The 13,172-nt window shown below is 44.1% G+C and overlaps 1 protein-coding gene across 3 annotated transcripts in view; it reads right to left on the bottom strand.

Annotated features, from left to right (window-relative positions):
• PTPRG (protein tyrosine phosphatase receptor type G) overlaps positions 1–13,172 on the bottom strand; it is a 731,646-nt gene that overhangs the window by 150,026 nt on the left and 568,448 nt on the right. For all 3 annotated transcript variants that reach the window (XM_033424736.2, XM_004267970.3, XM_004267971.3), the window contains exon 7: positions 1,820–1,977. In XM_033424736.2, coding sequence (XP_033280627.1) covers positions 1,820–1,977 — 158 coding nt within the window. The remainder of the gene's footprint in view (positions 1–1,819; positions 1,978–13,172) is intronic.

Raw genomic sequence — 13,172 nt, forward strand, 5'->3', positions numbered from 1 at the left:
CACCTCCGCTGATTTATTAAAAAATGGACAACTGACCCAAGGCCAGCCAGTGTGCTGTTGGCTGATGTCTATTCGGATCTATCTTCCTGAACGCTTGACTCCAGACCCAGACTACCGTCAGTTGGTAGCTGGCCCTTGAGTTGAAAGGTTAACTGGTACTAGAGTAACCATATTGGGCTCCAATCCCCTCCAAAGAAAACCACACTCAAACTGGGAGAGGGAAGGAACCAGAAGTTTGCAAGAGTACAGAATCGCAAAGCCGTGGTAGAAACTCCAAGAAGTGAGAGCGGCGCCTAAGAGGCAGAAAGTAAAGTTTGTGCCTCACTTACTAGTTGCAGTCCTGGTCATGATGACTTCATCTCAGGATGACCCTACTATGGTTTCTTTCACATATTCCCCCCTACTGAAGCTACTTTAAGAGGGTTTCTGTCTCTGACACCCCGAACAGCCCTGGCCAGGACACCATCCAATCCTATTTCCCCCACTCCCTTTTCTATATTCTCTGCCCTTGTTAGGAAACTCTTTGGTCTATTCCCCAAGCCAGCCAGGTTCATAATCTTGTTGCCTGTGTCCTCTTCAGTTATATTACTGACATTTACCACATAACTTCAAAACTTCCACTTTCCCTCTATATCAGCCTTACCCCTAGCTGTCAAATGCTGGGGAGGCATTTCCACGGATGGCTCTGATAGGAATGTTCCATTTTTTAGACAGTCCGGGTCAATGGCTCAAATCCACTTCCTTACAAATCCTACCCGTTGTTCTTGGCTCTGTTTTCTGAAATTATGGAGCAGAAATCTACTCTTCTTCTACCTCCGTGCAGGCTGCATTTTTGATGACTGACATATCCTATTTCCCCTTCCATCTATGATTCCTCGTGAGGTGATGTCAAAGCCCTTCATCCCCTGGTGGATCCTCTTCCTCTGACATTGCCCCCGACCTCATCCCCATTTCACCAAATTCTTACCCACAGTTACGTGCTCAGCCTAAACCCACCTCCCTATGACATCTGCCAGGCCACACTCAGAGAGAAGCAGCTCTATGTAGGGGTTGGCAGCATGGGTTTGGAATCAGACAAACCCGGGCTTGGTTTCTGGCTTCAATCTTCATTGACTGTGAATCTTTGGGCATGTTACGCAATCTGTCCCTGCCACGATGTTCTTATGTGTCCCGTCTTTGTGCAACATACCCAATTCGCGATGTTGTTTTGCAACTAAGTCAATGAGATGTAAGATGCTTATCACACAGAAAGAGCTCAATCAATGGTATTTTTTTCTTTCATTTCTTCAGGTATACAAATTTCTCTCTTCTGGACTTAGGGGAGGTTTAGCAGCTCCAAGCATGATCTTTGGGATCAGACACCATGGCTGGGTCATGGTTGTGTGACCTTGGGCAAGTCACTACACTTCTGCTGTCTCTCCTCTGTAACACAGGGGTCCAAATAGCACCTACCTCACAGGACTGTTGTTCATGAAGATTAAGTGAGTTAACACATATAAAGAGCTGAAAAGAGTTCCTGGCATACAGTCATCACAGAGGGTAGCTACTATCTTCTCAAGATCGAATACTTACAAGATACCTGATTTCATGCCTGCAGTTCTCCTCAGCTAGTTAATTTGTGGTTCAGCAACCAAGTTTTATATTTTACAATTCTTGGGTGCAAAAACATGTTTCTTGGAAAAAATGAAAAGAATCAATGAGAAGCAAAGGATGCCAAAAAAAAAAAAAATCCTTACCCTGATATAGTCTAGCAATGTTAGATAGTTAAGTCAACTCAAAACAAGTAAAAACAGAAGGCCTTTGGGGGCCAAATAGCTACCTGATGATAAGAGATGGGGACAGGCATCCGGAAGACTATCCACTCCACAATTTCGCTACACGGTGGGGTAGTCAAAGAACCTGTGTACCGGTAATAGCTGCTCAGGGATGCAGGCAGGAGGTCCCGGAGGATGAAAGGATCCAGAAAGGTCTCCTTCTCTGTTTGGGGGAAGAGGGAAAAGAAAAGCACAGTGGTAAGTCGTTCTATGCTGCAGACACACAGTCAAAACCCTTGGCATGCGGGTGCCACATCACAAGTCTTGTGTTTATTTACATCCCGGGAAGCATTTGGTGGTGGGAGAGCCATGGAAAACAAAGCAGCATTTCCCAGGGTGTGTGTGCTCCGAGACATCCTACTGCACTGCATTTCATGAAAAATGGGTTCCAGGGTAAACAGCACTGGGCAACACTTCAGGCCCTCCCTCTTCCCCCAGGAAATAGACGAAACACTGGCAGAGTCAAGTCACTAAATGCTGCAGAAAAGAAAGAGACTTGGTTTTGTTTAACTTGCCCCTTTCCAATATATATTTTTTCAGTTTTCATAATACGTTTTATTTAATCCTTCTTTTTTTTTTTTTTTGGCGGTGCCACATGGCATGTGGGATCTTAGTTCCCCCACCAGGGATCGAACCCACGCCCCCTGCATTGGAAGCATGAAGTCTTAACCACTGGACCACCAGAGAAGTCCCCATTATATTTTAAATATTATTTCAACATGTAATCAAAATGAAAATCATTAACGAGAGATTTTATATATTAATATCTATTCCGTACTAAGTCTTTTTTAACGTTGATTTTAATTTTTAAACATTTTTTATTGAAATATAGTTGATTTACAATGTTCTGTTAGTTTTAGGTGTACAGCAAAGTGATTCAGTTATACCCCATCTTGTTTCATCACAGACCCCTTCTCCGTCTAATCCTTATGAACTAATAATCAGGCGAACGAACTTTGGGACTCCCATGAGAGATTAAGTAGGAAAAGAAAACTGTAAGCCAATGGTAAAGTGCAATTCCAAAGCTGGTTACGTTTCATTATGGTTTCACCCAAGGCTTATTCAGATCAAGGCACGGCCCTGAACTTGCAAAATGATGGCCCTGAAAATAGGCTTCTTTTTACAAAAGTGGAGTGGTCTTCCCTTAAGTAGAAGAAATGACATTTAAGCTGGGACCCAACAATGATATCTCACAGTAACTCTACGAGGAAAACAAGTTAGAGAAGAGGTTCGTTCCTACGTAGCAAAGCTGGGATATGAACCCTTGCACCTCGACACCAGAGCTTGCACAATTCTGACTCAGACTGAAGAAGCTAAAGTAAACTAGGTGAATATTGAACTGTGGGGGCAAAAGACGAAAAGAAGAGCATTTCAAGCTGTGAGAACAGTATGTGCAAAGGTCCTGAGGCACGAATCAGCAGTGCGACAGACTTTAGGCACTACACTATAACACTTCCAGTCAGACCCAGAAGATCATCCAGCTTCTTTCACAAATCAGAGAGGGTTTTAGTCTCCAGCTGGGTCTTCAAACGTCTAGCCCTGCATTTAAGTCTGGAATGCCCACCTCATTCCTGTTGGGGATGTAATAAGGCTATTACGGTCCTGCTAATGGCTTGCCTTAGCTCCCCTATGGCCTCCTCCGTGTGCCCCTGGACATTTCTCGGGGACCTCAAGGCTCCAGGTTACTTCATGGACACTCCTGTGACTTCCAGGAATATTATTCCCAGCCTCACGCCTCCTCCCTCCTTTTCCTTCATACAGAACAAGCAGTATACGTATTTGGGCAAATGTGTATCCTTCGACGCAAAAGGTCTATGTAACTGGGGGTTAAGGCAAAAACCCAGCAGAAATCAACTATATCAGAATAATGGGGCTTCCCTGGTGGCGCAGTGGTTGAGAGTCCGCCTGCCGATGCAGGGGACGCGGGTTCGCGCCCCGGTCCGGGAGGATCCCACATGCCGCGGAGTGGCTGGGCCCGTGAGCCACGGCCTCTGAGCCTGCGCGTCCGGAGCCTGTGCTCCGCAACGGCAGAGGCCACAACAGTGAGAGGCCCGCGTACCGCAAAAAAAAAAAAAAAAAAAAGAAAGAAAGAAAGAAAAAAAAAAGAATAATGAAAATGGCCATTTCCTTTTGGTAGAGATTTGTTGAACAAAACTTAATATTTATTTAGCTTTTACTATATGTCAGGCACTCTTCTGAGTACTCATCTGTTGCAAACATTTAAACAGCACTTACTGTATGTGCCAGGTACTGTTCTAAGAGCTTTACAAAGATTGATTTATTTAATACTTAAAATAGTCCCATGAAGTATTACCATCCCCAATTTACAGAGCTGGAACGTACAACCATGTAGTTGAGTTTGGAATCCAGGCTTTCATGATTCTTAAGCCATCACCACACCCTTTCACTTTACAACCCTATGGAGTAAGTCCTTTTAATGCTCCTATTTTCCAGATGTGGAACTTAAGGCCCAGAGAGGGTAAATCACTAAGCCCAAGGTCACTAGTGAACAGTAAAGTGGCCGCAGTTATTCACAAGGCTCAGAAACCTTACCTGAGTCTCACAAAGGTTTTCAGTTCATTTTTTAAAGGGAAAAATTAAGTATTAATTAATACATGCACCATAGGGTTCTATAATCAGAATGACAAAAGCAGTTTCTACGGGACAAAAGGCTGGAAAGGAAAGAATCACCCCTCTGCCGCTGGCAAATCTGGGCTTTGATTTAACCTGGTTACCAGTAGCCTAAGGATGGGGGAAATCTCTGTAAGTGTGCCTGGCCGAGAGGAGGAACCATGTTGGCCTTTGCTTGCTGCACTTCCTGGGCCGTGCAAATAGTCAACAAGAGGCCCCAGGCAATAGAAGGTGCACAGGCCCTGGCATCATGAACCACAAAATCACCACCTTCATTTCTCCATCACGCGGCAGGTGAACCCGGCGTCACCCCGCAGCACACTAACCTGCTTTAGGATCAAGCGCTCCAGGTTGAAGGACCGGAAAACCTTGAGAGTCTTCCCCTCGGGGCCTGACCCAATATTAGGGTTGCAGTTAAGCAGGCTGTATGCAGACAGGTAGTGACAGGACAACCCCTGTAAGCCCGAGGCACCAAAGCCCCCATCTAAAGCCCCCACTCAAGGAAGAGGCTGTGGCTTTATAGAAAAAGATAAATGAGAAACACCTGCCCCACCAATCTGAAGTGGGTGGATTTCAAAAGGGAACACGTTTCAGCTGGAACAGGACCCGTAAGTGCTTGTATGGGCTCTTGAATTCAGCAAGGACTGATGGAAACTGCAGGTGTGACCACTGCTACAAATGCAGAAGGGTTTCTCTGTCCTGGATCAACCCAAGGGCTTCAGATGCAGGTTCTGATTTAATTGCTTAGAAGGTGTAATCAGATCAGTGGCGGGGTGGGTAGAGCTGGTGAGGGGGACAGAAAAGGGAGGGGCTTCACTACTTGCTGATTCCACCACCATCACTGCCATTGGATCTCCGGATTCTGAGACCTGAAAGGGCCTTAGACCACCCTAGGTCAGTGGCTTCGGGAACCAAAGAACACTTTCTTCAAACCAAATCTTACACAGGAGCCAGGCAACTCAAACAGCCAGAGTGCAGCCATCGGGGCTGAAGCTGAGCTGGGAACCCAGGGACACTTTGAAAACCACCAATTTAGTCCAATTCTTTTTTTTTTTTTTTGCGGTACGCGGGCCTCTCACTGTTGTGGCCCCTCCCATCGCGGAGCACAGGCTCCGGACGCGCAGGCTCAGAGGCCGTGGCTCACGGGCCCAGCCGCTCCACGGCATGTGGGATCCTCCCAGACCGGGGCACGAACCCGTGTCCCCTGAATCGGCAGGTGGACTCTCAACCACTGCGCCACCAAGGAAGCCCTAGTCCAATTCTTTAATTTTACAGCTAGGGAAATGGGAGACCAGAGAGAAGTAATGGACCCAAGGTCAAAAACTTAGGGAGAAAACAGAGACTGGGATGGGATTCTTTCTTCAAAGACACCACTTAGGATCTGAAACAGTAAGCCTGGGAGCAGGAAATATCACGTAACGCTGAAGACCTCATCAACACCTCATTTCTCCATCCCTTACAGGGACTGGTGAAACGAGCAGATTCTCAGCCTGCTGGGTTCAAATCCCAACTCCTCCACCTGTGAGCTGTATGACCTTAGTTACTATACCTTCCTAGGCTGTTGCGAAGATTAAATAAATCAGTATAAGAAAGGGGTTCAGAAAGAGCCTGGAACAGAGTAAGCATCTCATAAATGATAGATATGATTCTCATTCTTATTACTTGTTTTATTACCACTAGTATTATTATTACTCTAAGCTACCAAGACCTAGCCATGTATATCTCACATAGCCATGCACTTCCTTGAATGGTCGTGCATGTGTTTTTTTTTTTAACTGCACTACTAATGCCTCAAAGGCACAGCATGTCTGACACAGTCTCCATCAATCTGAGCACTGCAGGTTAGAGTTTTCTTTGTCAAAGCTCTAGCATGACCTTCGGAATCAACAGATATTCAACAGCTGTGTGACCTTAGGGACGAAAATCTTAACCTCTCTGAGCTACTTCCCTTACCTGTAAAATGGGAATATTGAGATTATTTACCCCTCAGGGATGCTGTGACAATTAATCAAGCTAATAAATGTGGCGGGCTTTAGCACAGTGCCTTGTGAGCCCTGATTTATTACGGCAAGCACTTGGTCCATTGTGATCTCTGGTCCATTACAAGCCCTCACTTATCAAGGCAAGCACTGGGCTGAGAGCCAGCCAGCTTATTTTGTGTTTTAAGCCAGGGACTAGCAAATGTTTTCTGTAAAGTGCCAGGTAGGAAATATTTTAGGTTCTGCAGGGCCAAGAGGCAAAATCCAAGTTGTTACATAGGTACTTATATAAGAAACACACTTCCACAACCTTATTAACAATGTTCAAAACGCTAATAACTGAGGCCAATTTAAAAAGTATACATCTACTAATGAGAAGAAAGGAATTCTTCTGGGCAGGGGAAAGGCGGGAAGAACATTTTGCTTAATTAGGGTTCGCATGTGAAAACCATTCTTAGCTCAGGAGCCATACAAAAACAGTCAGTGGAATGGCTTTGGCCATCGGGCCATATTGTGCCCTCCTGACTGCAAGCCAAGTATAGGAGGGTGGGGGGCAAGTGTTAGAAAGTCATCTTGAGAGCCACAGCAACAATTGGGGGTGGGGCATGCCACATGTTCAGGGGTCCCCATCACTAATGGTAATTTATTTTATGAACATATGTTACAGAATGAACTCCTGAGCTGTTTTCTTTCTCCCTTGACTTTTCTAAGTTCAACTTGAACATTGATTTTTGCTGATCTTTCTAAAAATTCCATGTCCTGCTCAGTCCCATAGGAGTGCTCCACTGGCAAATGCTTAATTGTTATAAGTAACTTTGGAAATGGTACCCCTGTATTTCTGGCACTGCCCACAAAGTTCACAGAAGCCACAAGGCACTCAACTGGCTGGACCCAAGACTGGGTGTTCCCGAGTACAGCCACTGGGAGGAAGGAAGAATGTACTTTTCAGCTAAAAACTTAAACTCTGCCGCTAAGAAAATCTTAATAAATGTACATGTTATAAAGCGGAGGGACTGCTAGAGCCGGGTCCCTGGAGTTGAATCCTAATTGGTCTACTTAAAGCTCTGACCTAAGACAAGTTACTTAACCTCTCTGTCACTGTTTCCTCATCTGTAAAATGGGATTATAATAATGACCTCATCTGGAGGTTTACCGTATCAGGAGAGTATTACATGAATTAACAGTAGTTAAGGGCTTAGGAGAGTGTCTAGCATAGAATAAGCACAGATAAATACTTGTTAAATGAATCCTATTATAAAAGGGCAGTTGACTCCAAAGTCATCCAGATCAGAGCACTCTGCCTCCAACTTTTATTCTAATTAGTAATTTGAATTCGAAACATTCTTATCCCAGACAGTTAACTAGTTGAGAAAAATATTTGAGATACTCTACTTATCCTACAATCCATTCCATTATACCATAATAAGCAAGTACTGTGCATTACTAGTTAAAAGAACTGAAAAGGAATGAATCTCATATTCCACTTTCAACTATCCCAGTGCTGTATGCAGACAATATTATATTTTAATAATTAATTGTTCATCAAAGAAAAAGATGAGAAACAGGGATGCGAAATTCAAAGTTATTCAAATTGCAAAAATTATGAATAATGTATGACTTTTATATTAAATACACACTATATTAAGTAGTCTACATTTCCCCCAACTCTTTCATTTTCAAGCATTCTGAACGACAATATGAATAATCAGTTAGGGGAGGTTTATTTAGAAAAAGAAATACCTTATTTGAATGCAAACAGAGTATATCAGGAGATGATTAAATTTTTCTTATCAATTAGAAAATTCTGTATGAGGGCTTTAAAGTCATGGTCAGCCATTAAACCCAGAGCGGCCCAGTTATCCTTGCAGTTTCCTTTCAACATTAAATTATATCCGGCTCGATTTTGTTCAATTTCTTATTTCTGATAGCAGTGCTAGGAGGCAATCTTTAATTAAAGAAAATTTGAAAGATTCAAACATGCATAATTGGATTAAAAATGTGATCATTAAAACATTAGATGATAATCATCTGATTGACTGCATTTTTCAGTGTGTTAATAACCTAATATTTTCAATGCTTTGGTTATATAGGAAAAAAGAAAGCCTTTATAAAACATGATGATCAACAGAGATGAAAACTGTACAGTAATCGAGAAATATGGAATTATACTGAAAATATTCACACACACCCAAATGAACAAAGTATTTCATTGGAAAGTATATGGACAGAATGTGATAGTCTCTAGGGGAAGAACACCAGTCCTATCCCCAAAACAAGGAATCAACCAATTTTAGGGAAGTATATAAAATGAACTAAGAACAGAAAGCCCAAGTTTCAGTGTTTAGCCCAATGATTGGTTTCTTCAAGGTTTCCCAAAATTTTTATAAGGAAAAGTTATTAATTTTTCCTTAAAATCGCCTTCTGCTTCATATTGGGGAAGGTAGGGAGAGTGACAGTGGAAAAAAACTGGGGATTAGGTCATGCTAAATGGGAGAAGATTCATGACTGTGCTGCTCAAATTTAATGTGTATTCAAATCACCTGGGAAGCCTGTTAAACTCTAGATTCTGAGCCAGTAGGTTTGGGATGGGGACTGAGATTCTGCATTTTTAATAATGCTGATCACACCTGAGAAGCCAGTTTCTATGAGGACTGTGTCAGTGGGCTCCTCCCTGTTCTACAGCCTCATCCACTGCTACTTTCTGGCCCTTAGGTTGAGCCATACTGACCTCTTGGCTGGTCCATGATCACACTACCCCAGGGCCTTTGCACTGGCTCTTCACGCTGCCTGGAACATTTTTTTTCACTGCTCTATGCATGGCTGGTTGCAGACCAAAATGCCTTTCAGCTGCTAACAACTTACTCATATTTGAATGACAAATTTCTCAATGAGGTCTCCCCTGATCACCGTTTTGAAAAGGTGTCAAAGGGCAGGCTCGTTGAGAGGGAAGCATTTGATTGAAAAACCTGAAGATGGAAGCAAGCCAGGTGCCTACCTGGGGAGAACATTCCAGGCACAGAGAAATGCCCCTGCAAAGGGATTCTGCCCGGTGTGTGGCTGGAGCGAAGTGGAGCAAAAGGGAAAGTGGAAGAAAAGTTCAAGTGCCCCAAATTTGACAGCTCTAGGAGGAAAACATCAGCTGCTGGTTAAGGATAATCTGGAATTTGGTGAAAAATTGTGAAGAGGCCAAAACACTAGACATAGAGTCAGCAGCTCTGGGTTAAGCCTGGACTAGGCACGATGGGCTGGGAGGGGCCACGGGTCTGACAAGCTGGTGACAGAAGGGCCTGCCCAACAGCATCAGGAAGTGGGAGGTCGGGATGGAAAGCAAGAGCCTGAAGGCCAGGATCCAGGGACTTAAGGAGCTTGGCATCTAGAAGCCACCAGGGAGTAAGAGAGCATTACACTATAATTAAGATGGTGGCAGAGGGAGTCAAGGAACTAATTTTCTGACCTAAATATAAGAAATGAAACTTGCTCTATCTGATTGGATGTTGACTGTCATTCACATCATCTCTCTCATCAATAAGGAGGATGAAACGGCAAAGACGGGGCAATGAAGTGGGGCTGGACCGTTTTCAAGGTGTAGCTGTCTGCAAGACTTCATGGCAGATGATTTTAAGGGAAAAGCACCACACTGAAGTTACAACAAGGGGATCCTGGGGAAGTCACCCAAAAGAGTTTCAAAGGACGCTAGTTCTATTTACAAATAAGGAAAATGAAGTCCACAGAGGGAAAGTGACTGAACCAAGACCACACAGTGAGATGGGGAGGGAGTCTGGGTATCCCTTTCTACTACCCAGTTCTGTACCCCTGGGCCCCCAGTTCCTCACCTGCAGCTGACATAAACATGATCAGCTGAGGAAATCTCTCTGAAGACTGAAAAACTCATTTAGCTTTTTAAACATAAATCTAACCCTGATACTGCCCAGCTCAAAATCATCCAGTGGTTTCTCACTTCATTTAGAATAAAATCCAAACTCGTCACCACGGCCATGAGGCCCTCCATGATCTGCTAACTCTGCAACCCGTCTTCTCTCTGCCCTCTCCCTTGTTGATCATCACCTTCCTTCTCACCTTTCTGTTCCCTCTGCCTACAATGCCTGCCCTACTCCCACCCCCACTCCATATGGGTGATTCCTTTCCATTCTTCAGATCTCAGTTCATCTCCTGACACCCAACCCTGAGCGCCCCATCTAAGGCTGTTCCCACTGCTATTAACCATCTACATCACACCTGGTTTATTTCCTTCCCAGATGCATTCACTTATTTACTGTCTGTCTCCTCCAAGAGCTGGATAATTCCACAAGAGCAAAGCCTTTGCCTGTTTTGTTCACTCTGTATATCCAGCAACAAAAACACCGCCCAGAACATAGTAGATGCCCAATCTTTGTGAAAAGAGAATGAAGGAACAAACAAACACAGCAGTTGGTGTATTTTAAATAACCAATAAATCCTAGATTTCTTCATATCCGTGTCACCATCAATCATAAGATGCACCATTATTTCAAATGCCACTAGTAAAGGCAACAAGTTGCTAATTAAGCAATGATACAGTATCACCTGGAAGGTGCGTCCTAGTTTTAGAGTTGTTAAAATATGAATGAAAAAAATTGTAACTATGTGTAGTGACGGATGTGAACGAGATGTACTGTGGTGATCATTTTGCAATATAGACATATATCAAATCATTATGTTATACACCTGAAACTAACATAATGTTATGTCAATTACATCTCAATAAAAATATGAAGATGTAAGAGTTACAGAATTGATGAAATAGGATGTTGATATAATTCAACAGGACTCACATCAAAGGTCCCCATCAGCTTTCTGCGTCTATTAGAAGCTGGGTCCAGAGCCTGTTTTATGATCACAGTGCAAGATGCTCACAAGGCCAGGTGGCAGCAAACTCCCATCTGTAATAATGACTGGACTCTCTGGCCTCAGTTTACCCTCCACTGACCTGAACCCTAGACTCCATCCACACAGTGGATGTTCTGTAGTTCACGTCTTTTTACTAGTTCACATTTACGGTGCATGAACTTGGTGCCAGGCCCTGCTGTGGCCTTTCTCTCATTGAGACCTCACAACCCTGTGAAGTAGGTTTCAAAGTCATGATGAGGGCTGTGACCTTGCCAACAGTCATAGCTGTACAGACCTGGGTCTCCCTCACAGGCTGTGTAATTGATTAGTAATAGTTGTTTTTTTTTTTTATTTTTAGCAGACTGGAAGCTCCAGTACATCAAGACTGTGGCTCCTTACTGTATCCCCTAAGACAGGGCCTGAGACAGTAGCTCCTTTATACGTGGCTGAAAAAAATTGATCAAACTAAGTCACTAAGTAGCTCTAAGTCAGAAGTGGGGAAACTGGGGCCCCGAGGCCACATTCAGCCTAGTACCTGTTTCTGTACATAAAGTTTTACTGGAACAAAGCCATACCATGGTCTGTGGCCACTTTCAGGCTACTACTGTGCAGTTGAGTTGTTGTAGCACAGAATGGATGGCCGGCAAAGGCTAAAATACTTGCCATTAATCCCTTTACTAAGAAAGTTTGCTGACACCTGCTCCTCTGTGAAGGGCAGGGTATTTGGAAGGGATGGCAACAAGCAGTACTATTCAAGCATGGACGGAGCAAACTACACGAGGACATAGAGAGATGTGGAGCTTATTTCTGCTTCCGAAACACTCTCCACCAGGGTGCAGAGGATTTAATACACACCCCATGGCCTTCTGCATGGGCACAGTCCAGAGAAGATCTGAGAAGCCCCAAGTACGGCATCTTATTTCAGGGTCTGAGCAAGGGCGGCCTGAGCAGAAGAGAGCTCACCTGATTAATCAGACTCCTGTATTCAAGGAACCAGGGTGGCACTCCAAGGTCATGAAATAGCCACTCTACCCAGGTTCAAAGACATCTATTGGTGGTCAGGTGGTCAAATGCAGCATTTTGATTTAAGGGGTGATGTATGAACAAAGCATATGTTGACATTAACATTTCCAAAGAGAAACTACACGAAGAGCACAGAGTCTTGTCAACAATTAAGGAAATGAACATAACGTTTAACTTATAGAGTTATGGGCTTCCCTGGTGGCGTGGTGGTTGAGAGTCTGCCTGCCGATGCAGGGGACACGGGTTCGTGCCCTGGTCCGGGAAGATCCCACATGCCGCGGAGCGGCTGGGCCCGTGAGCCATGGCTGCTGAGCCTGCGCGTCTGGAGCCTGTGCTCCGCAACGGGAGAGGCCACAACAGTGAGAGGCCCGCGTACAGCAAAAAAAAAAAAAAAAAAAAATTATAGAGTTATTCAGTGACAAAACCCCAGTATTATCACTGAACAGTTCCGTTGCTTGCCTCTCTCCCCCACTTGGCTCTGGTGGCCATAACTGACATGGTGTGTACATTCGTTTAGCTTCCTTTTGGTGCTCAGTCAATGACCTAATTCACAGAGGAGAAACCCAGGCAGAAACCAGAGTTACGTGATTTTGACAATAATTAGGAAGACAGTCAATGCTAGAATTGGAAACTGGCCCAGCACAATGCATCTGAGTCCATTACAACTGGGTTCAAATCACTGTTCCACTGCCACGAGCTGGGACAAATGAGCCAATCTCTATGAACCGCAGTTTACCCATCTGTACCATGGATTAAGCATTCTTCTCTCCCTGGGCTACTGCTGAGATTAAATGAGACTCTCTATATAGAACATCTGGGCAGAGCTAGGCACATAGCCTGGGGTTAACAGATGTTTCTG

Source organism: Orcinus orca, chromosome 10 (genome assembly GCF_937001465.1).
Source record: "Orcinus orca chromosome 10, mOrcOrc1.1, whole genome shotgun sequence".
Lineage (NCBI taxonomy): Eukaryota > Metazoa > Chordata > Mammalia > Artiodactyla > Delphinidae > Orcinus > Orcinus orca.